The sequence below is a fragment of the Ostreococcus tauri genome, assembly GCF_000214015.3.
Source record: "Ostreococcus tauri WGS project CAID00000000 data, contig chromosome 17, whole genome shotgun sequence".
Taxonomy (NCBI): Eukaryota; Viridiplantae; Chlorophyta; class Mamiellophyceae; order Mamiellales; family Bathycoccaceae; genus Ostreococcus; species Ostreococcus tauri.
This window is the reverse complement of record NC_014442.2, coordinates 91604-113981: the sequence shown is the minus strand read 5'-3', so window position 1 is coordinate 113981 and position 22378 is coordinate 91604. Positions and strand designations below refer to the sequence as shown.

The 22378-nt window shown below is 59.8% G+C and overlaps 13 protein-coding genes across 13 annotated transcripts; 6 read left to right on the top strand and 7 right to left on the bottom strand.

The window, feature by feature from the left end:
- Positions 1-8: 8 nt before the first annotated feature.
- OT_ostta17g00660 (unnamed product) lies at positions 9-1211 on the bottom strand (the record flags this gene model as incomplete). Its single annotated transcript, XM_003083783.2, has 1 exon — positions 9-1211. One exon carries the CDS (start codon positions 1209-1211, stop codon positions 9-11), a length of 1203 nt encoding a protein of 400 aa, XP_003083831.2.
- Positions 1212-1290: 79 nt separating this feature from the next.
- On the top strand, positions 1291-2298 carry OT_ostta17g00650 (Palmitoyl protein thioesterase; the record flags this gene model as incomplete). The annotated part of the gene is made up of 1 exon (XM_022984004.1): positions 1291-2298. One exon carries the CDS (start codon positions 1291-1293, stop codon positions 2296-2298), a length of 1008 nt encoding a protein of 335 aa, XP_022840429.1.
- A 36-nt stretch (positions 2299-2334) lies between these two features.
- On the bottom strand, positions 2335-3099 carry OT_ostta17g00640 (Ribosomal protein L10/acidic P0; the record flags this gene model as incomplete). Its single annotated transcript, XM_003083781.1, has 1 exon — positions 2335-3099. One exon carries the CDS (start codon positions 3097-3099, stop codon positions 2335-2337), a length of 765 nt encoding a protein of 254 aa, XP_003083829.1.
- A 268-nt stretch (positions 3100-3367) lies between these two features.
- Positions 3368-7780, bottom strand: OT_ostta17g00630 (unnamed product; the record flags this gene model as incomplete). Its single annotated transcript, XM_022983991.1, has 2 exons — positions 3368-4264; positions 4349-7780. 2 exons carry the CDS (start codon positions 7778-7780, stop codon positions 3368-3370), a joined length of 4329 nt encoding a protein of 1442 aa, XP_022840428.1.
- A 500-nt stretch (positions 7781-8280) lies between these two features.
- OT_ostta17g00620 (SET domain) lies at positions 8281-9684 on the top strand (the record flags this gene model as incomplete). The annotated part of the gene is made up of 1 exon (XM_022983990.1): positions 8281-9684. One exon carries the CDS (start codon positions 8281-8283, stop codon positions 9682-9684), a length of 1404 nt encoding a protein of 467 aa, XP_022840427.1.
- A 120-nt stretch (positions 9685-9804) lies between these two features.
- Positions 9805-11589, bottom strand: OT_ostta17g00610 (Transcription factor, SBP-box; the record flags this gene model as incomplete). The annotated part of the gene is made up of 1 exon (XM_003083778.2): positions 9805-11589. The coding sequence occupies one exon, from the start codon at positions 11587-11589 to the stop codon at positions 9805-9807; it is 1785 nt and encodes a 594-aa protein (XP_003083826.2).
- Positions 11590-11862: 273 nt separating this feature from the next.
- On the bottom strand, positions 11863-12510 carry OT_ostta17g00600 (unnamed product; the record flags this gene model as incomplete). The annotated part of the gene is made up of 1 exon (XM_022983977.1): positions 11863-12510. The coding sequence occupies one exon, from the start codon at positions 12508-12510 to the stop codon at positions 11863-11865; it is 648 nt and encodes a 215-aa protein (XP_022840426.1).
- Positions 12511-12571: 61 nt separating this feature from the next.
- OT_ostta17g00590 (WD40 repeat) lies at positions 12572-13885 on the top strand (the record flags this gene model as incomplete). Its single annotated transcript, XM_003083777.1, has 1 exon — positions 12572-13885. One exon carries the CDS (start codon positions 12572-12574, stop codon positions 13883-13885), a length of 1314 nt encoding a protein of 437 aa, XP_003083825.1.
- Positions 13886-14075: 190 nt separating this feature from the next.
- Positions 14076-15245, top strand: OT_ostta17g00580 (Zinc finger, RING/FYVE/PHD-type; the record flags this gene model as incomplete). Its single annotated transcript, XM_003083776.2, has 1 exon — positions 14076-15245. The coding sequence occupies one exon, from the start codon at positions 14076-14078 to the stop codon at positions 15243-15245; it is 1170 nt and encodes a 389-aa protein (XP_003083824.2).
- Positions 15246-15333: 88 nt separating this feature from the next.
- Positions 15334-15948, top strand: OT_ostta17g00570 (Photosystem I PsaG/PsaK protein; the record flags this gene model as incomplete). Its single annotated transcript, XM_022983962.1, has 3 exons — positions 15334-15429; positions 15548-15610; positions 15712-15948. 3 exons carry the CDS (start codon positions 15334-15336, stop codon positions 15946-15948), a joined length of 396 nt encoding a protein of 131 aa, XP_022840425.1.
- A 649-nt stretch (positions 15949-16597) lies between these two features.
- On the top strand, positions 16598-19369 carry OT_ostta17g00560 (Serine/threonine-protein kinase, active site; the record flags this gene model as incomplete). Its single annotated transcript, XM_003083774.2, has 1 exon — positions 16598-19369. The coding sequence occupies one exon, from the start codon at positions 16598-16600 to the stop codon at positions 19367-19369; it is 2772 nt and encodes a 923-aa protein (XP_003083822.2).
- Positions 19370-19684: 315 nt separating this feature from the next.
- On the bottom strand, positions 19685-21059 carry OT_ostta17g00550 (P-loop containing nucleoside triphosphate hydrolase; the record flags this gene model as incomplete). The annotated part of the gene is made up of 2 exons (XM_022983953.1): positions 19685-20806; positions 20985-21059. The coding sequence occupies 2 exons, from the start codon at positions 21057-21059 to the stop codon at positions 19685-19687; spliced, it is 1197 nt and encodes a 398-aa protein (XP_022840424.1).
- Positions 21060-21224: 165 nt separating this feature from the next.
- On the bottom strand, positions 21225-22370 carry OT_ostta17g00540 (YjeF C-terminal domain, carbohydrate kinase-related; the record flags this gene model as incomplete). Its single annotated transcript, XM_022983946.1, has 1 exon — positions 21225-22370. One exon carries the CDS (start codon positions 22368-22370, stop codon positions 21225-21227), a length of 1146 nt encoding a protein of 381 aa, XP_022840423.1.
- Positions 22371-22378: the final 8 nt, after the last annotated feature.

The following is a 22378-nucleotide window of genomic DNA, read 5'->3' as shown; positions in this document are numbered from 1 at the left end:
ACATAGCTTTACAGAATGAAGCGACTGTCGTAGAAGTCGTAAGGCTCGGGCTCGTCGCGTAAAGAATGTTTCAAACCGGAATGTTCCGCGGAATCGATCAGTAGCGCGCTAATTTCATCGAACGTCAAGTCGTCCTCAGACAGACGGCGCAGCTCGGCGACCTCGACTCGAAGATGCCCGAGTTCAATCAAGCTTTCCTCGGCTTCACGCACAACGCTCTTCTCGCTCTCGCGAATCAAACGTAGCGCCCACAGCTGCCATCTCATCCCGCTGCATCGCCCAAAATCCGAAACGGTCGAGACGTCGTCGTCTTTATCAACGCGTTTCACGGATGGCTGAACTGCAAGTGTGACTGCAGAAATCTCGTCACGCGCCGCCTCCAGCTCTGAGTGCAAGCGCTCGATCTCTTTGCGATAGCTCTCACACTCTTCAATGGCCTCACTCGCTCGTAATCTCGCGCGCGCGGCGTCCGACTTCGAGCGAAGCGTCGCCATGGCCACACGATGCCTCGTCTGTCGCTCAAAATCCTCCATGGCTAGTTCATATCGTTTCGTCTGCTCGCGCAGTGCGCTCCGCGCTTCCGCAACCGCTGCTCTCGCGCGTTCGGTAAACTCCTCTGCCTCCGCCTCACACTCACTACAGAACATCCTCGCGTCTCGTTTCACTTCGTCCATGACCTCCCGCATCGTCGTGCACTCCGCCTCGAGCAAGTCGTACATCCGACACTTTGTTCTCGCCGCAGCCGTAAGACTCTCCAACGCATCTAATCTCGCCATCAGCGCCGCCTCCCTCGTCGAGATCTCATCTTTCATCACACTCGATGCGCGCATGGCCGTCGGCTCGCGCACGAGCGGCACCGCGGCTCTTTCCGTCGTCTCCGTTCGCTCGCTCGACGCCTCAAACGCGTCCGCACGCTGTCCCGCCTCCTCGATCTCACGCGCCGAGTGTACCCCTAAATCTTCGCCCACAGACGTCTCTAGTGTTACGGACGGTTTAACCGATTCGTGCGAGCGTTCGTTCATCACCATCGCGTCGTCATCATCCGAAACCTCCCGCTCGGGCGTCGTTGAAACATCGTTGACGTCTCTCTCATCCATCGCCTCGCCCGTCGTCTCCACCGCCTCCACCGCTTTCACCTCGACCGGTTGCACCGTCTCAACGGTTTCCACCGTCTCCGTCGCCCTCGCGTCGCGAGACGTCCCGCATCCCATGAATCACGTCGTCGATTGACGCGCGCTCGAGACGATGCTGAATCTCAACCGAATGCGATGACGCCACATCGCCTCGCGCATGGGCCGACTCGCTCGCGCGTTCGCCTCCGCGATCGCGCTGATCCACGACAAGCGCGCGTCGTCCGTCCAGGTCGGTTTCGTGAGCGTCGGGACGTCGTGCGAGGAGCGATTCGATGATTCGTCGACGACGCGAGTAGAGAATGCGATTGTTTTCTGGCACGGCATGGGGGACGTCGGCGACGCCTCGGGGACGCTCGCGGTGATGGACGCCGCGGTGAAGACGTTAGGGAGCGAGACCACGTGCGCGCGATCGCTGCGGTTCGGTGCGAGCGCGAGAGCGGATCGAATGAGCGGATACACGGGTGACGTGGACGCGCAGGTGGGCGCGGCGTGTGACGCAATGCGAGCCGACGATGCGATTGGGAGAGCGCGATCGGTGCACGTGGTCGGGTTCTCGCAGGGTGGACAGTTCATGCGCGCGTTGGTGCAGCGGTGTGGGCGAGAGCTCGGGGTGCGAACGTTGGTGACGCTCGGTGGCCAGCACATGGGCGTGGACGCGGTTCCAGGGTGCGGCGATCCCGAGCGGGCGTCCATGGCTTGTCAAGCGATGAACGACGCGGCGTCATACGCAAGCGCGAGCGCGTGGGCGAGGAGAACCGTGGTGCAGGCGCAATATTTTAGGGATACGTCCACGCACGCGAGGTATAACCGATACTTGGCCACGAACGAGTTTCTACCGAGGATCAATAACGAAGGGCAGGCGAACGAGAACGCGAGGAATCGTGAGGCGTTGACCTCGCTCGAGCGATTCGTGATGTTCATGTTCGAAGAGGACGACATGGTGAGCCCGAAGGAGAGCTCGTGGTTCGGCTCAAGAGTTGTCGCCGGGGCAAACCGAACGAAAATTATTCCATACTACGAAAACGAGAGCATCTACGCCGCGCTCGGTCTGGATGCTCTCGATCGCGATAATCGCATAGAGATGAGACTTATCCCAGGGGCACAGCACATGCAGTTCACCGTCGATTGGTTCGTCAGCGAGATCGTTAAAAAGTATTGGTTATGATGTCTCGTCAAATTTTGTAGTATCACAATGCAAGTGTCACTTTATTCCTGGAGGAAGCATCATCGAATCCGTGATGCCGTCGTGAGCGAATCGATCCATCGGCTCATCATCCTCGTCTTCCTCGTCTTCTTCCTCATACACCTCGACCTTGCCGTCGACGAGACCCGCGACAAGGCGACAGCGGAACTCTGCCAACTCATGGCCAAACATCTTGAGTAAAATCGCCCCTTGCGGAGAGATGTGCTGCCCTTGCCTACACAAAACGTGATCGGCCTCGAGTTCGATCACTCCTCGATTCAGTCGCGTCGGCATACCGTTCTTTCGCAGCGTTGGCTCGAGCGTGTGCTCCATGAGCGCCCCGCTCGGGCCACGCACCGGTCCAGCCGGCACCGTCACCGTCTCTCCCGCCACCTGTCCCGTCCGCGCGTAATCCGACACCGCGAACCGATCAAACGTCGCTTCAACATCCTCCTTACTCAAATCCGTGAACATCACCCCACAGTCCCCTCGCACGCGTTTTCCTAACTCGCTCGCGTTCTCCTTGCTCTCGCTCTCCGAGTCCTTCCCGAGCGCCACTCGCAACACCGCGTTCGAGCCGACGAAGAACGTCGTCGTCTCCTCGCACGCCTGTCGCATCTCCTTAAACGTCCCGTTTCGCATGCACGTGTACTTGAACACGTACGCCGACGCTCGAAGCTCCAGGGCGTCTCGCGCGCGGTCGATGATTGAGGACTTCCACTCGCGGTCCTTCTTCTTCGTCTTCGTGAGCGACACCACGCGCGCGCGCTTGGACTTGGGCATCGTCGATGCCGAGAATGAGGTCTACGCGCGGTCTTCCACCAGGTCACAACGTCTCGTCGTCGTCGCGCAAGGCGTCGTCGCGGCGTGCGGTCGGGACGCGAGGAGGCGGCGGCGGCGGCTCGAAGACACCCGCGTGTGCGGTCATCGCGGATGGCGTCCGACCGCGCGCGCGCGGACGCGGGTGACTGTTCCTGGACGAGAGCGCGTCGTCGCGTCTGCTCGTCGTCGCGGTTCAGTAATATAATGCGCTTTTACATTGCGTAATCCGTCACCGATGCTTCGGGCCGAATAGTTTGAGACCGATGTTAACATTGGGGGCAAAGCCGAGGAGCGAGCGCTTCTTGACGACGTCCTGATCGGGTGGATCCTCCGTTCGAACGTTGGCGCCCATGAAAGCCTCTGCACGTGTCGCTGCCTCGGTTTGGCCCTTGTACGCGCCGACTCGAGAGCGTTGTGAGACCAGATCCATGAGACTCTCGAGAACGAAGACGCGGAGACGTAGACTTGTTCGAACGGCTTCCATCGCGACGTCATCCTTCGGGCCCATGTTTTCACGGATTTGGCGCTTGTATGACTCAAGCGAGGACTTTATGCGCGTAAGAGCTGCGACGGCTTCCTCGTTCGGCGGAGGAGCGTCCTTCTTAGCGTACTGTGCCTCTGTTCTCGCCTCGGTGTCGTCTCCAGCGAGCTGTGCGTCTTCGTTCGCCGACACGACATCGCTGAGGATGTCGAGAAGCTCGACAAGCAGAGCACCCTTATCCGAGTTGGAACTGAGCTGTAAAGTTGAAAGACGATCTTCGTAATCGCTGTTGAGTTGTGCTATCATGTTCCTATGTTCCACCTTGTCGCGCTCTCGAGCGTCAAGCGCTGTGCTCACCTCAGCCTTGAGGTCTTCGTGATGATCTCGCAAGAGTTGGAACTTTTCTAGAACCGCGTCCAACGCGTCCTGCGTCTCCTTGAGCTCCGCATTCTCGGTAGTCTCCATGCTTCTATACTCCTCGACTTCTTGGTATAGTTCGGCGAGCTGCGCCGACATAGCTTGGAGCTGAGCCTCTGCCGCTTGCACCATGTCATTTGACTCTTCGAGAGCGCGAGCCAACCCATCCCGTTCGACGCGATGCTTCTCAACCGCCGCGGTCGCATTTTGCAAATACGCCTCGCTGAGCTTCAACTCGTTCGAATTCCTCTCGTTCTCCTCGGTCAGTCTATCACGCTGCAATGTCAAGTCCATGATTTTGTTCGTGCGCACCTGCACCTCGGCCTGAGAATCTGCAAGAGACTGCCGCACCTCAATCAACAATTCATTAGCCACGTCTCTCTCGGCCTCAAGCTCGACCGAGATCTTCGTTTTCTCGTCCATAAGCGCTTGAGCTTGTTCGAGGGCTTTCGATTTCCGTTCGATTTCGCTCTTCAATTTTTCGATCGAGTCTTCTCCGTGCTCGACAACTTCGGCCAAGTTGATGAGTTCGGCTTCCATCTTTTCGAGTTCACTCTGAGTTTCTTTATGAGCGAGCTGCGTCGAACGCAGAGCCTCCGTGACTTCTCGACACTGGTTCTCCTTATCGATACCCTCCTTTTCGGCGAGCTTGAGCTCGACTTCGCGTGCGTCCAGAGCCTCGCGGGCTTGTGCGAGCGTACTGTTCGCGACGTCTCTGTCGACGCTTGCACGCTTGAATGCATCTTGCGCCGAAACGAGTTCGTTTTCGACCTCCTCCACTCGCTCTCTCAACGAGGCGATGGTCTGATTTGCCGCTGACAGCTCAGAATCGTTCTGCGCCACCGTTGACTTGAGAGCCTCGTCAGATTGCTCCAACTTGGAGAGAAGAATCTTGTTCTCGTTTTCGAGTTGCTCTCTCAAGAGGATGACTTGTTCGAGCTTCGTTTGCGTCTCGTCGCGTTCGGCCTGTAGAGCGAGAACCTTGCATTCCAGCTTGTTTCGCTCGTTCACGGTCTTCGACTGGTGGGATCGATCGGCCTCCAAAAGTCGCTTCCTCTCCTGAACCTCCGCCAATCTCGACTCGGTGTCGAGGAGTCGACTCTTCATTTCATCGAGGGCGTACTGAGCGTCGTCCTTTTGAGATCGAATGTTACTAAGCTCTCTGCGAACCGCATCCAACTCGTCCTCGCGCAGTCGAACCTCTTCCTTTCCAACCGTCATGATTTCACTTCGCGACGATGTCATCTCGGAAATGGTTTGGCGCATCTCTGCGAGTTCTTCTTGCATGGACTGCACATTCGTGATCGCGTCGTCACGTTCGCTGCGAGCGATGACGAGCTCGTCCTGAGCCCGATTCAACTCATCACGTGACTGCTCTCGCTGTGCCTGGGCAAGTATGAGCTCTTCGCGCAATTCAGTCATCTTGATTCGCACGTGCGACTCCATGTCTTCAGTAGCCTCATCGAGCGCGTTTAATTGCTCTTTTCGTAGTTTTAGAAGAGACTGTTCCCTCGCCGCGAGCTCTGATCGAGCATCCGCGAGAGCTTGCTCAAGATAGTCTTCTCTCAGCGATGCGGTACGGTTCTTTTTCTCGGACTCGAGCCTCTCGATTTGAGCTTTGCACCGCTCAAGCTCGTCCTGAAGCGCTGTAACCTCTGCCAAGTCAAATCCGCGAGCTGCAATAATCTCTGGCACATCGTCGCGCTCTTCTCGCATAAATTGCAGTTTCTCTTCGAGATCTCTTACCTCGGGATCAATCTGAAATTGGAGACGAGCCTTGAGTGCAAGCAGCTGGAACTGAGTAACGCGCAACTCTTGGCGCATTTTCTCTGCATCCTTGTTTTCGCCGCTGGAGCGCGCATCGTCGCTTCCATAATCTCGTGCCGTGTCCACCATGGAAGGTACCGAGCTCGTTGCGGCCAGTGCAGCGTGAGCATCTTTGGCCAAGTGTAAATCGATGCGCATTTGGCGCAACTGTTCAGACAAGTCGTCGATCTGAGTGTTTGCATTGGACACTCTTCGCTCCGCCTCGACAAGTTCGATGCGCATGGTCTTCGTTTCTTCGGAATGCCAAAGACGTTCAGAGCGAATAGCATCTTCAATGATGTCTTCGGTACGCCTATGGGTCTCTTGTAAGGCGTGACGAGCGTCGTTCACTGCGGTGATGGACTCCCGAAGTACTCGCTGTGCGTCAGCTTCAGCGACCTGTACCAGATTCATTGTCTGGCGTCGGACTTCCGCGTGCTCTTCGTGGGCTTCATTGATTTCATTCAACATGCGCCCTTCCCAGCGTATAGCGCTCATGACGTATTCGCGCAGAGCGCGAGCGATGTCGTCCACGACGTTTTTAAAGTTCATCTCGGTGTTCGATCTGTCCACGTTTGCTATGTGCACTTCGTTCTTCATGCGGGTCAGCTCAGTTCTAGTCTGTTCGAGCTGTGCCTCCACGTGCACCTGCTGAGCGCTTTGACACACCAGTACGTCCTTCTCGCTCGTCATAGAGAGCAACTTGCTTGTCAAATCCTGAATCTTGTCGTATGCCTTGCGCAGCTGTTCTTTGTCCTTCGCCGCGTCCATACTTGTGCGCTCGAGTTCATCGACCCGAAGAGCCTTGGCCTTAAGCTCGTAGACGAGCTTTTCGGTGACGTCTAATCTTTGCCTGACGTGATCAGCCGCCTCCTTATCTTCCTTGGCGCGCTCGAGCTCGCCTTGAAGATTCGCAACCTTTGTCTCCGTCTCGCTGAGCTGCTTCTTCAACAAGTTCATTTCTACTGGATCGATGGCCTGCTGCTTTAAGCTCTCGAGGTTCGCCTCTGCGATTGAGCGCTGTTCCTTCTCGTTGTCCAATTGCGTCTGTAAGAGCGAAATCTCGGCGGGATCAGCGTTTCCCATCTTGGCTTCGGCGGAAAACGCCTTTTCCCGCACCCCTTTCAACTCCTCCTCGGCCGCCTGGACGCGTTTCATCGCCTCTTCGTTCGCTTGTTTGAGAGACACGATCTCAGCCTCGGCGTCCGAGGTCGAGGAGGCCTCAGCCTTCAAACGCAACGCGCGGACCTCTTGCTCCAACTCTTCTCGCGCCGCCCGTTCAGCCTTGAGCGACTCTTGCGCCTTGTTCAGCCACTCCACCTGCGTTCTGAGCTTCACCGCCTCCTCGCTCGCCCCCCTGAGCTCCTCCTCGTGCTTCTCAGCGAGCTTTTTCGCCTGCACCTCGAACTGTTCCTCGTAGTACTTCACCGTCGATTTCACCTTTTGCTGTTCCTTCGCGACTTTCTCCTCCAAACGAGCCACGCGTTGCTTGTAGTACCCGGCGTCGAACGTCTCCCCATCGGGCCCTCGCTCGATCCCGGCACCTCTCAACGACGTCGCGCGCATCCCTCGCGCGTCATCATACCTCGACGGCGGCGTTCGATCCCGCTCCAGACGCCGTCCGCCTCCGCCGTCCCGGCTGTCCCGGTCGTAATACCGCTCGCTCGTCTCGCTCCTCGCCGGCGATCGCTCCGTTCGTCGCGCCACCCCTCCACCCCGCGCGACGCGCGTCATCCTCGATCGTTCCTCCCCCACATCGCCCGACCGCTCGTCGATCGCGTCGTACCGTCCCGATGCGCGCGCGCGTTGATCCTCCCTCTCGTCCGGCGTTCGCGCCCGCGTTCGCTCCCTCGACGACGCCGCGGACGCGGGCGAGGTCACGCTTCGCCGCAGCGTCTCCCACAGCGGGTTCGCGCCCTCGCTCGGTCGTCGCGACATCGCGCGCGCGCGCGCGGGGTCGAGCGATGCGGATTCGTAATTTTAATCCCCTCGGGGCGCCGGTGGACGACATTTGGAGGACGTGTTTGATTCGTCGAGCGTTCCATGGACGTGTTTGATTCGTCGAGCATTCCATGGACGTGTTTGATTCGTCGAGCATTCCATGGACGTGTTTGATTCGTCGAGCATTCCATGGACGTGTTTGATTCGTCGAGCATTCCATGGACGTGTTTGATTCGTCGAGCATTCCATGGACGTGTTTGATTCGTCGAGCATTCCATGGACGTGTTTGATTCGTCGAGCATTCCATGGACGTGTTTGATTCGTCGAGCATTCCATGGACGTGTTTGATTCGTCGAGCATTCCATGGACGTGTTTGATTCGTCGAGCATTCCATGGACGGTGCTGATTGGGTGGTCGATCGTACACCCGGGTGTTCGTGCCGCCCCGCGCGCGCGCCGCCGCGACGCCGCCGCGACGCCGCCGCGCGCGCGATCGCGATGGCGCGCGCGGGCGCGGCGGATGAAAAAATATCCCGCTTCCTCGCGTGGTGCGCCGAGCGCGAGATCGTGGTCGCGCGCGACGCGGTGGCGATCGATGGATTACGCCCCGAGGCCGACGCGGATGACGGGGCGGACGGGGCGTCGTCGCGCGCGCACCTCCGCGTGCGCGCATCGCGGGACATCGCGCTCGGGGAGATTTTGTTCGAGATACCGAAGACGACGGTGGTGTGCGCGTCGAACGCGGGGGCGATCGGGGCGGCGGTGCGAGCTGGAGGGCTCGGAGGTGGTTTGGCGCTGAACGTGACGATCGCGATGGCGCTGCTCGGAGGTCCATCGTCCGTCGCGGGGTCGTTTTGGGATGGCTACGCCGAGATCTTACCGCGCCGGGGTGAGCGTTCGCTGCCGATGTACTGGGACGAGGACGAGCGACGGACGTTGACGGGGACGGAGCTCGAGGAGTGCCTGGAGGAGGACGACGACGCGTTTGAAGAAGATTACGCCACGGCGGTGGAGGCGTTGGGGAAGGAAATGTGTGATGCGCACGGATTCACGCTGGAGACGTACAAGGCGGCGGCGTCGATCGCGGCTTCGCGCGCGTTTTGCGTGGGCGGGCGATACGGCGAGTGTCTCGTTCCGTGCGCGGATTTGTTCAATCACAGAACGGGAACGAACTCTGTCGCCGTGTTCGGCATCGAGGATAGCGATGATGATTGCGATGAAGGGCATAACGATGATACCGGCGCGCTCATCATCAAAACCGTGGTGGACGTTAAAGCGGGAGAGGAGCTGTTCAACACTTTCGGATCGAAGAGCAACACGAATCTGTTACACAGGTACGGCTTTGCCGAGACGCACAACAAGGAAACCGCGTGCGTGACGCTCGATTCTAGCTTGTTCGTCGATGTTTTCGGTGAAGAAGTCATGTCGGACGTGTACGAGCGCCTCCAGGAGACGTCGGCGGATGACGCGCCCTTCTTGGAATTTTTTGAGAGCGACAAGTATTATGAAATTACAATCGATGGGTGCGAGCACGAATTTTATGAGCTCGTGGAGGCATTGATTCAGACCGGTAAGCTCAAACATCCCGAGCATGATGGAGCTTGGCTCGTGGGCCTGGACGAAAACAAGGCGGTGCAAGCTGTAGTAGAAGAGATAATATATGCTCGATGGGAACGCTACGGTAAACCCATCGACCGTCGCGAGCCTGAGAGAGAACGCGAATTGACGACCAGTGCGTTTGAAGGCATGCGACACCTCGCAAAGCCACTGGCTGGCGGCGGCGTCGTCGGGCAGGAAGCGGCGCAATTAGTGAAAATGCAAGAGGTGGATTTGATCTACGATGCAATCCGCTTCGCAGCTCAGCGGATTGCGGACTGGTGCGAAACTCGCACGTCGTCTTGAAAACGAATTGATCAGTGTGTTATTGATGATGTTGTTACAATCTGATTTTGTTTTAGTTGTATTAGATACTTGAGTGTGTTGAAATGGGAAAGAAGGATGTTAACTTGATGAACATGAGCGTCAGTAAGACTTCGTCTTGAGACGGCGCACTGAAGCGCTGCGCGCGGCAAGCTGATGATTTCTAGTAGTTCTACACGTCGCCACTGAGGTGGAGTCGTTAATCACGGGCGCCAAACATTTCATCGCCTCGAGCTCGCTTCGAAGCGTCTCCATTCTCTGCATCGCCCGAGGCGAGCGCCCCCAAGCTTGGAAAACGTCGCGAGCGGTGTCCACGATGCGCAAAGCTCGCTCGACATCTTTGTCCCCGTAGAGCATCATACTATCAACACGATTAGATAGCCAGACGTAATCGAACGAGAACGCACGAAGATGCTCGCGAAGTTCGGCATCCTCGACCGAGGCATCTAGCTCTGCGAGCTCCTTTGCGATTTCTGCATCTTGGATGACTGCTACGTGCTGATACGCAATCCCGTAGCCACCAGCCTGTATCGACAGCACGTGATCACTCAGGGCACTACACCTGTCGTAGTCCACCAAGGGATCGATCGAAACCGAGGACGAAGAGACCGGTGAAATCACCTCGCGATCGACGTACTCGGAGAAAAATCGAACGATGACGTCTACGTTCTCGTCAGTCGCGACGATCAATTCGTCGCGAGCACTTGCGAAGATAACGTCCACTCCGATCATTGACCCGCACTCGCGTGCGTTGACAACTTGGCCGTTATTCAAGTCAACTCGTCTAGGGCTCGTCGACTTCATCTCGCACACAGTGATGGGTTTTTGCAAAATCTCGAGCGAGTTCTCGGGAACGTCAACAAACTCGCGCCCCAATCGACGCTCCAAAGGCTCGTTCGCGCTCGTCGAAGCAGACGAATTATCAACACTCTCCCATCCTCTGACTGTGAATCGAACGCACCCACGGACGATGGTTCCGTACATGCCCACTGGTTCGTCCTGTGCGTTGATCCTGCGCACGAGGTCCCACATGTCAGTGCGCTCCTGAAGTTCTCTTGGATGAGCGACCCAAAACTTGGTATCGTATCCGGTGGGAACGACGTTGGGATCGCGCCAACGCAGAGCCTCGAGCGCGGCCTTGCCGTCGCGAATTGATCGCCTCTGCTGATCGACCACGGAGGCGTTTCCTTCACTATCGGTGCTCCTCGTCCGTCCCGTATCGGCCATCCGCGCCGGCGCCGACCCACCGCCCGCGCTGTCTCTCGTCCGCCCGCCGCTATTGATCGTCGTCGTCGTCGTCGTCGTCGTCGTCGTCTGAAACTTTTGTTCCTTCCTGCGTCCCTGGCGGAGCATAAACTTCTCCGTACATATGGACCGACTCGCCGCGCTGAACGCCCCTCGATCGTGCGCGCGATGACAGTAGAAACACCACCGCATCGGTCTCCCATAGTTCTGCCCCTCGATCACGAAAAAGTCCGCGTGTCTGTGCTTGTCGCACAAACCCGCCCCCCGGTGCTCGCTCCTCGGTTCGGCGCAGCCGTCGACCTCGCACGTCGTCCGCTCCTCGCTCCCGCCCGTCCCGGCCGCCCCCGACGCCCCTCTCCGCGATCCACCCCTGGACGTCGTCCCGCTCGTCCCTTTCCGCGATCCACCCCTGGACGTCGTCCCGCTCGCCCCTCGCCGTGAGCCACCCCTGGACGTCGTGCCGCCCTTTTTCGTCCCCCGCGGCGCCTCGCGCGCCGTCGCCGCCTCCGTCCGGACAATGTCAAACACCCCGGGGTCCAACGCGTACGCGCCGTCGTCCCAGACCTCATGGTCCAGTCCCGCGACGAGTTCGGCGAACGAGACCTGGGCGTCGTCCTCGAACGCGCCAGAGGGCGGGGGCATCGCGCGCGAACGTCGGCGCGATTGCCTCGAGCGGGCGAATGAAAATGTGTCCCGCGCGCCCGACGTCGCGCGCGAGGACGCGGCGCGACGCGCGCTTTGGGACGACGGTGCGTACGCGCGCGCGCGCGCGTTCGAACGCGCGGTGGACGACGCGCGCGCGCGGCGAGGCGACCGATGGCGGATGGCGGTTCGTGGCGAATGGGGGTTTCTAGGTGTGGTGTAGGTAAACAGTGACACGTAGTGGTTGACAGCGGGACGGCGACGCGCGCGAGGCTAGACCTCGATCGACGACGGCGCCTCGGTCTCGCCCGCGTCGGGATCGCCGACCAATCCCCCGAGAGCGTCGCGCGCGCGCGCGAGCGATCGCGTCGTGCGCTCGAGGACGTCGCGAGGGATCTCGAACCGGACGTCCCGGTCGACGCCGGCGGTTCGACATCGAAGCGCGACGCGCACGCGCGCGGACTCGCGATCGCGCGTCCCCCCGGCGCGCGCGCGAACGACCCAATCGAAATCAATCAACGCGGTTTCATTGAATCTCGACGCCTCCTCCGCCTTGTCCCGCCACTTATCCCCCCTCAACGTTTCTCTCGCGCGCAGGAGCGCGTTCAACTTGTCGTGCGTCGTCGGCCAACCCACCTCGCGCGTCTCCCTCTCCTCGCTCGTTCCCGATTCCGACGCCCGCCCGCGTCGCCACACGCACTCCCGGACGTACGTCTCGCACGCCTCGGCCACGCGCAGGGCTTCCGCGTCGCTCGACAGTCGTAACTTGCTTTTAATCTTCATCGCATTCTTCCCCAATCGCATCGCCCTCGCTCGCGCGCCCGCGCTCAGATCGTCGCACCACGCCCGGCACCCGTCGTCCAGGAGCTCGTGCACCACGTCCGCGGTTTCGGCGTCGAGAAGATTCGTGAGCGCGTCCATGGGCGCGTCGACGTGTGCGCCACCGCAGTGTGCGTCGCTCTTCGAATTATCCACGCGCGCGATGCCGGGTCGACAGCGCACGAAGACGCGCTACGCCCCGACCTCGGTGGCGTCGCCGTCGAACGCGCCGGAGAACGCGTACGGGGCGGCGTTTTGTTCGCTTCCGGGTGCGGATGCGCGATTGCTGAAGACGTTTGCCACGTGCGCGGGCCCGCGGGCGGAGGTGTACGAGTGCGAGGACGACGGTGGGATGCGCGTCGTCGCGTCCTTCGAAGCGTCGGGGAACGAAGAGTTTTACGTCTGCGCGTGGTGCGCGATCGATGCGCGGGATTCGGATCGTAGCGCGAGTGGACGGGCGACGAGCGGGACGCGGCGGACGCCGTGTCTGGCGCTCGGCGGCACGGGGTCGGTGGTGCGAGTGGTGGATTGCGTGACGGGACGAACGCACGTGGATTTGGTCGGACACGGAGGGACGGTGAACACGATCGCGACGCATCCGACGGAACCGACGGTGATCGCGACCGGGAGCAAGGATTTGAGCGTTCGGTTGTGGCACGCGAACACCGGGGTGACGATGGCGATATTCGCCGGGGGATTGGGGCATCGAAACGACGTGTTATCGGTAGACATTCATCGAACGTTAGATTCGGAGATGCGAATGAAGATTTTAAGCGGTGCGATGGATAACTGCGTCAAGGTTTGGGCGACGCCGTCGTTCAAGCGATCGTTTCGCGACGCGGCGACGTGGGACAAACCTCTCGCCGAGTTCAAGACGATTGTCGTCGACGCGCCGATGTTTTCGAGTAATCGTGTGCACGAGGATTACGTCGATTGTGTGGCGTGGTGCGGCGACGCCGCGCTGTCGAGATCGGTGGACGGCGTGACGAAGATGTGGGTCCCGGATGAACCCGTCGGCGTGCTGCACGCGCAGGGCGAGCAGTATCGACTCGTGGGCGAGTTCCCTCAGGAGGACGCCATCTTGTGGTGGTTAAAATTCTCCCTATCGGCGTCGCGAAACGTCTTGGCGTCCGGGAACATGAAGGGGGCGGTGAGCGTGTGGAGATTAGACGAACCGGACGTCCTCGACCGAGGTCCGTCCAAGCTCGCGCCGTTTCCGGCTCGCAAGTCGTCGACGCACCAGAAGAGTCTGAACTCGGCGTTCAATCTCGAGGGCAATCCACCCGTCGTGCGACAGTGCGCCGTGAGCGCGGATGGCTCCATCATCGTCGCCGCGTGCGACAACGGCATCATCTGTCGATGGGACGAGTGCAGAGACGACGAGAGCGGCGACGAGAGCGGCGACGAGAGCGACGACGACGACGAGAGCGACCGCACGAACGCGAACGACGACCGCGGCGTCCACACGCACGAGTAATCAATCACGCACTCGCGGACCCGTCGTCGTTCCCACCGCGACCGTACGCGATTTCATACTTTCCCGCGCGCGCGTCGCCGCCGCCCCCCTCCGCGCGCGCCCTAACAGAATCCGTGTTGACGCGCGTTCCGTCACTCCACCGCGCGTCGACGCGCCCGACCCGCGAGGCGACGAGATCGACGCGCGAGCGATGGGCCAATCCCAGTCACTCTCCACCCGTCGCGGGCGTCGACGCGATCGCGGCGTCGACCGAGCGTTCGACGCGAGCGGCACCCCAGGGATCGATCCTCGAGCTGATCTGCGCGCACACGCGCGCGCGACGACGGATACGACCGGGGCGCCATCGCGATCGGCGCTCGCGTCTGCATCGACCGCGACGGCGGGGGGCGGAACGAACGAACGCCCGGAAAGGGACGCGAATGAGAATCGAGGGACGACGCGAGAGACGACGACGATTCGGAGTCACGTCAACGTGAACAAGGCGACGATCACGTGCGTCACGGGTGAAGACGTGGAAAGCGAGCGACGTGGTGATACGGCGGAGAAGTCGTCGACGCCACCGCCCGGGGTGGATGCGAACAAGTTCGGGGTGCGTTTCAAGTTGGATTGCGACGAGGCGTGTCGCGTCACGGTGGCGTACGTCGCGCGAGAGCTCCCGCGCGTCTCGGGTAAAGGCGCGTTCGAACCGGCGTCGACGAACCCGATCGCGCGAACGAATCCGAAGAGTTCTATCGTTGCGTACGTTGAAGCCGGTCTCGGGGCGACTTTTACGCAGAGCGTCGAGGATTTCATCGACGCGCGCAGTTTCGGCGGTTTGAGCGAGCTCACGACGTCGAACGCGAACGAGTCAAAGATCTATCCGTGCGTGATTCGCCTCGAGTGCGTGCAAGACGACGCCGGTGGAACACGAACGCTCGCCGATCTTCCGGAGGTTCCGAACGGCGGATTAGCCCCGCTTGAGCCGTGGGTCCAGGCGCAGACGACGTACGTGGAGTTTGAGCGCGCGGGCGACGCGAGCGCGCCAAAGTGGAGCGCCCGGTGCGTCAAGCAAAAAATTTGGGTCAAAGGGGCATCGTACGAGTTACAAGAAATTTACGGCATCGTCGATGACGTGCATAACGGCCTGAACGGAGCCGGCGGCGGTAACCCGGACGACGACTTGTGCGTCATCTGTCTCACCGAGCCGCGCAATACGACGGTGCTCCCGTGTCGCCATCTGTGCATGTGCGCCGAGTGCGCGCACCACTTGCGGTTACAGGGAAGCACCGGAAACGTCTGTCCGATCTGTCGTAACCCGGTCGAGAGCTTATTAGAGATCAAGGTTTCCGAGGTCGACGCGTCCGACGCCTCCGTAGTGTAATCCTCCGAGCACGATGTACGATCAACCGACTGCGAACGACCCCTCGGCCTCGCCCTCTCGACGCGCCTGGGCGTCACACACGTCCACGATGCACGCCACCGTCGCCGCGCGCCCGTCGATCGTCTCCGCGAAGACGTCTTTGTCCTCCACCGACGCCCTGAAGCGCGCGTCCGCGGTCGCCCAGGTCCGCGAGCGACGACGAGAGATCGCGCGCGATCGCGATGACGAGAGATACGATTGGCGAGATACGATCTCGCGCGTGACGCTCGACGACTGACTCGGCGCGCGCGCGCACGTCGCAGCGAACGAAGACGCGCGATGTCACCGTGCGCGCGGATTGGTCCATCGGATCCACGGAGAACATGGTGCGTCGATCGAGGCGTGGGGTGGACGCGACGCGCGCGGACGCGAAGGCGACGACGCGGAGGGACTGACGTCGGACGCGGGATCGCGACGCGCGCGATAGATTGTGTGCTTCAACACGACCGCGATTTTGGGCGCGATGCGATTCGGTCTCATGCCGAGCGTGAAGAAGAACTTCAACGGTGCGAGCAGCCACACCGCGATGGTGGAACAGGCGAACGCGAAAACCATCGGCTCGCGCGACCCGAGCGGGTTCACCGCCGTGGACGTCCTCGCCGGGGGCTCGCTCGCCACCATCATCTCCGCGGGTGAGATCTTGGCCGGCCAAGTGCCGTATTAGAGTACATCACCCCTCGGTGTCCGGGGCATCGACGACGCGATCTTTGTCATGCTCACGCGCGAGGTTTAGATTCTGCCCCGTAGCGCTCGCCCCCCTGGGCGCCGCGCGTTCGTCGATCGATCCCGTCGAAACGCGTCAGTGGCTTTGCGTAAACACCTCAGTCCTATGTACACGACTCACGACTCATCATTCACCCACACACACACAAATGTACAACCGTACTTTTTCACGACGAACCACATCGTGAATGGAGTGTCAAAATTTATCAATCTACGCCCCAGCTAACACGCGTACACGGCGTGGATACTCGACCATCACGGTCCCTTAGCTCAGTTGGTTAGAGCGTGGTGCTAATACGCAAAGAGAAATCGATTCTCGCACGATTCGCTTCGTGCGCGAGACACGCCAAGGTCATCGGTTCGACCCCGGTAGGGACCACGAATATCGTACTTTTTGTACGCCCATCATTTTCCTCGTCGTTCAGCGCACCGCCCGCGACGACGTTTTCTTGTGATACAGTACTCTTCTTGATGACGTACGTATCAAATGTCCGACCACACATATGATACACTTTTAGGCCCATCGCGTCCTCTTCGTGGCGTCATCGACCGACGACCGCGCGAGCGACCCCATCGCTCGCCGCGCGCGCATGCGTGGACGCCGCCGCGCGCGCGTCGTCGTCGTCCTCGCGTGCGTCGCGCGCGTCGCGCGCGCGCGCGGCGTCGCGGCGTCCACGGCGCGCGCGTGCGTGTCGCCCACCGTCGGCTTCGGCCCGCGTCGAGGCCGGCCGACGACGTGCGCGGCGACGACGACGGCGAGCGACGACGCGTCGAGCCCGTGCGCGTACTTCGACGCGTTGCCGGGCGAGACGACGACGCGTCGAGGGCGGGGGGTGGAGTACGACGGCGAGGCGCGGCACGGGGTCTCGGGGGCGGCGTGCGTCACGCGCGACGGGCGCGACGGGACGGGCGGCGAACGCGCGGCGTGTCGAAACGGCGCGCGGGGACGGGGGACGCGGTACGGACCGTGGTGTTGGACGAGCGAGACGACGTGGGAGTACTGCGACGTGCCGACGTGCGAGGCGGATGAGGACGACGGGTCGTTGGCGTCGTACGCGTTTTGGGACGATCTCGCGGCGCTCGTCGAGGGTAAGACGACGCGAAGCGCGCGCTCGATCTTTCTCGAGAGCGTGGAGTTCCCGGTAAAGGTGACGTCGTCTTCGTCGTCGTCGCGAGATGGGGGTGAGGTGGGTGATGGTTCGGAACACGTCGAGAGCTTTGTCGCCGTGAGCTCGCGGTTACGTTCCTTTGTGAACGCCGTGGCGGCGTTAACCATCTCCAGATCGTGTGAGATCGACGTCGATCACGAACGGCACGTGCTGCGGTGGAATCCAAAAAAGTTACTCGAGAAGAGCGTCGGGACGAAACTCGTCAAGCGCTCCATGAAGGACGTGTTACGCGTCGATGGAAGTGGTTTTTCACAAAACGTGCCGCGCAATGTTAAAGCATTCATCGTCGCTCGTCTACCGGCGGCGCTCGCGACGGACGTCGTGGTTCCCATCGCGGATGACGGAACGGAAGCATCGTCGCGCCTCAGAGAGTCACTCGTGCGGTGCGTCGTCAACGCGGTGCCGAACCGCGTCGTGGGAATCGGAGCGAACGGGTTGTTCCTCGATCTGGATACGTACGAATTCACAAATGTGTACAACTCGCAGCTCACGAGCGCCGAGCTCGCGGCGTTCGTGGAGACGACGATAGGATGGCAGATGAAGGACAACTATAGACGCGCTCTGTGCGATCGAGAACGTCGAAGGCGACGACGATCGAGAGGGAGCGGCGCGTCGGTGACCGGAACCGATGAGGACGAGAACGTCGACGTCGAAGACGACGATTCGCTCCCGGAGAATCAAAACACCGAGCGCATGTTCAAGTTTGTCGGCGACGCGCTCGGGGCGACGCCCACACGGTGCGCTGCGCTTGATGCTCTACGAAGCGGATTTCCATCCGCGACGGCAAACTCGATCGAGAAGTCATCGTCGTCGTCGTCGTCGTCGTCGTCTGGATCGGGAGACTCCGACTCCGCCGACGCGTCGTCCTCATTGTTGGACCTCGGGGAAGCACCTCCGTCGGATTCAATCAATGATACCTCTTCATTCTTCATCGCACGGCGTCTCTCGACACTCGTACCGTTCTCCATCTTTGCAGGTTTGATCGTTCTCATCATTCTCAACGCAGTACGCAAGTTTGAAAATTTCAGCGACTTTGATGGTCTGCTTAGGGGCGTCTCGGACGCCGACATCGACGATTACGTCGACGACGCCGATTCCATCGGACGCACGGTATCGTCGGGAAGAAACGACGGCGTGACGCGATACGGCGTGCAGACGTCGGTGGGAGATGGTGTGAACGGATCTCGAAACACAAAGGTTCGATACCTCATCTTGGACGTCATCGCTCGCGGCGCAAACTCGGTGGTGTACGTCGCGTCGGTGCAGCGAGAAGGGGACGACCCTGACACGATAAAGATGGTGGCTCTCAAGGAGCCACACGACCGGTACAAGACAAAGGCGGAGATTGCATTCCTGAGCTCTTTACCGCCTTCAGACTATATGTGCGAATTCTTAGGGCCTGTGGTCGAACCCAGATCGCGGGCGTGGATGGTCATGTTCGAACTATGTCAACACGGCTCTTTGAGACAAAGTTTAATCGATCGCACGTATCCGCGAGACGGTCAGTCGATCCACCGAGCGATGTCGATGATTATAAAGGGCCTCGCGCACGTGCATGCCTCGAACGTCGTCCATCGCGACGTTAAGATGGATAATTTTTTGTTGTGGTGCCCGCACTGCACGGATTTTCGTGGATCGAGTATGGGGACGAGGTGCAGGCGCGATCACGTTGTGAAGATCTCAGATTTAGGTCTGGCGAAGTCTCAGAGCATGATGTTTGAGTCCTCGGCGCGACTCACGGGGACTCTCGCGTACGTCGCGCCCGAGCGCCTGGCGATCGCCCCAACGGATATCACTCCGGAGAAGTATCGTATGAGCGATCTGTACGCCATCGGGTTACTATTCTGGGAGCTCCTTTACTACGCCAAGTTTGGTCAATCGAGGCGGGTGATCGAGGACGTCGTGCCGGACGAAATCGAGCGCGGCTCGATGAGCGACGCGCAAATCATCTTAATGATCTCCACGGGCAGGATGAAACCGAGCTTGGACTTCGTCGCGCCGCGCATTCGAGGCTGGCTCGAGAAGTGCATCGCGTTTGACCCGAGCGCGAGGCATCAGAGCCTGGACGAAGCGCTGAGACGTCTGGGTATGCTTGGGAGACATTTCCACGCCTTGCTTCCCGAGGACAATCATCGAACGGAGATCGACAGCAACGCGAGCGATCATAGTGGGAGCGGAATGGACGAAAACTGAGTGTCAACGGGGGACGTTACGTTTGATAGCGAGTGTACCATCGTGGAGATCTCAGCTCCTCAGTCGTGACGGAGAGTATACCTTAGGTAGTATTATATTAGATTTTAGAAAGATTTTCGACAAAGAACGCGTGTAATGGCAATCAATCGCGAAGCGCAGGCGAACGAAAAGTAAATGACGGGTGCGCGTCTATGAGCATTCAATCAACAGTCGTTATCGTCGATATTTCAACTCGGGTCGTGCGCGGGGTCAACATGAATCGGAAACGACGACGCGCGCGGCGGCGCCGTCTCTGGGATTTGATTCGTCAACCACTTACTTCTTGCTCGATGTGACGTTAAACTTGAAGAAGCAGATGTCGCCGTCCTGGACGAGGTAGTTCTTCCCTTCCTGCCTGTACTTACCCGCCGTCTTAACCGCAGACTCGGTGCCGAGCTCCTTGAGATCATCGAACGCCATGACTTCGGCGCAGATGAAACCGCGCTCAAAATCGGTATGAATCGCCCCCGCCGCTTGCGGCGCCTTGAAACCCTTTCTGATACACCAAGCCTTGACCTCGTCCGGACCGGCAGTGAAGAAATAAATGAGGTGAATCGTCGAGAATGCCGTCTTGATGATCTTCGGGAGGCAAGACGTCACGCCTTGGTCCTTGCACCACTGTTCCTTTTCTTCCGCTGGAACGTGTTGAAGCTCGCCCTCGACCTCGGCGGAGACGGGGATGATGGTGCCACCCCCGTGAGACTTCACCCACTCGTGAATCTTCACCAAGAACTTGTTCTTCTTTCGCTCGAAATCCTTACGTGAGAGGTTGACCAAGTAAATAACCGGTTTGGCCGTGAGGAGCTGGTACTTGTTTAGGTACATAACGTCGTTCGTGTTCCACTTCTCCATGCCATTGCGAACCTCGTTACCTTCTTGAAGCCACTCGAGCACCTTGTCCACGGTCGCGAGCTCGAGCTTTTGTTCCTTGGCCGCAATCGGGTTTGATGCGCGTGTCTTGTCCTTTTCAATCTTGTCTTTGAGGTTGGACATGAACTCGATATCCTTCTGACGAAGCTCCGATGTGATGATCTCGATGTCGTCCACCGGGTCGACCCGATCCTCGACGTGAATCACGTCCGGATCCTCGAAGCACCGCATGACGTGCAAAATACCGTCCACCGCCTTGATGTGCGAAAGAAACGCGTTCCCTAGGCCCGCGCCGTCCGCCGCGCCCTTGACCAAACCCGCGATGTCGACAATCTCCAAGAACGGCTGCACCACGCTCTTCGGCTTGTGCATGTCCACCAACCAATCAAACCGCTCGTCAGGCACGTTCACCCGCGTGCTGTTCGGCTCGATCGTGCAAAACGGGAAATTTTCCGCCGGTATCGCGCAGTTCGTCAGCGCGTTGTACAGCGTAGATTTGCCCACATTCGGCATCCCCACGATTCCAACCTACGGGCGTGTGCGATCGCGCGAATCGTCAGTATTTTCGTCCTTTAACTCTTCACCTCTCGAAGGATCGTTCTAGGTCGTAACGCGCGGGGAAAATCGCTCGGATCATTTCATTCCCAGCCCTGAGCCGCCGAGACTCGTTCGTTCGTTCGTTCGCCTCGCGTCGACGCGCGCGCACCTTGAGGTTACTGGAGAATCTCCCGAGGGACCACGGACCGAGGACTTCCTCTTCGACCTGCTTTTTCGGCGGCATCTTGATCGTTCGAGCGTGTAGGAGTGACGATGAGACGATGATTATGTCGTGATGACTTTTCCCGCACGCGACCCCGCGCGGGAGGCGTCCAAGCGGCGCGATGATACACGATACATGATACACAAACACATAGGGGTTCGACCGACGGGTGATCGATGGCTAAGGCTAATACTCGATGCGCTCGAGCGGTTGGTCGGGTTCGAGACGACTGGAGAATTGGCTGGCGACGCGCGCGAGGACGTCCTCGGCTTGCATCGATCGACCGAGTTCGGCGTAGGCGGCTCGAGCGGATGCTTTGACGAGATAACACGCCGCCGCGACAGCCGCTATGTAGTCAGCGTACTTGGACGCAATGTAGTCTGCGGATCCATCGGTAAGGTTCGATTCTTCTGTTCGTCGGGCCCACATGAGGAAGACGGCGAGGACACCGGAGAGGATATCGCCCTGACCGCCGCATCGTTTCGGAGCGCCTCGAAACGGAAGTCGGACGCAAACCGCGTCCCACTCCGACTGTTCGTCGTCCACGAAAATGTCGTACTCAACCGCGACGCTATCATCACCGAATTCGAGGAATTCTGGCCGTGTGAGCGCGCGCGTGGCGATTCCGTTCGGGATGAAGGGGATGAATAAATAATCCGTCTCTCCCTTGACGAGCACGCTGAGCGTTCGGAATCGAGAAGCGAGCTCGCGCGCTATGATCTCTCTGTGCTCGACGTTCTCAAGATCTATCTCCTTCACTGAACCGAACGGACTTTCCATCGAATCGTTCCGCAGCATCCGCCATAACTCCATCTTATTCGGCGTCGCGATGTCCCCGCGCGCCAGGTTCAGCTCCCGAGCGGCCTCATCCGTTAGCGTACGAAACGCATCCGCGTCGAAAACCGTCGTGACGTCCCCAAACATCCCCACCGACGTTCTCACGGGATCCAACTGTCCCAATCCCGGTCCCACGACGACCGCATCGACGCGAAAATCCCGCACTCGCCGCTTCGCGTCGTCCTCCGCGCGCGCGCGCGCCCGAGGCGCTGATTCGCCGCGCATCTCCGTCTCATCCCACACCGCGTGCGTGCACAGATCTCCGCTTCGACTCTTAATCGCGTTCGCACACGACGCTTCCGTGAACACGTGCACCAGGTCCGCGCCCGCTCTCGCGGCGCCGTACGCGGCAAAAAAAGGCGCGCCCGTGTACACGGAGCTCCCACCAACGATCGCAATCTTCCCCCCGTGCGACCCCTTGTGCGCGGTGTCCGTGCGTAATTTCGGAACGATGACGTCACGCATATGATCCAGCATCTTTCCGAGCGATGCCATCGCGCGCG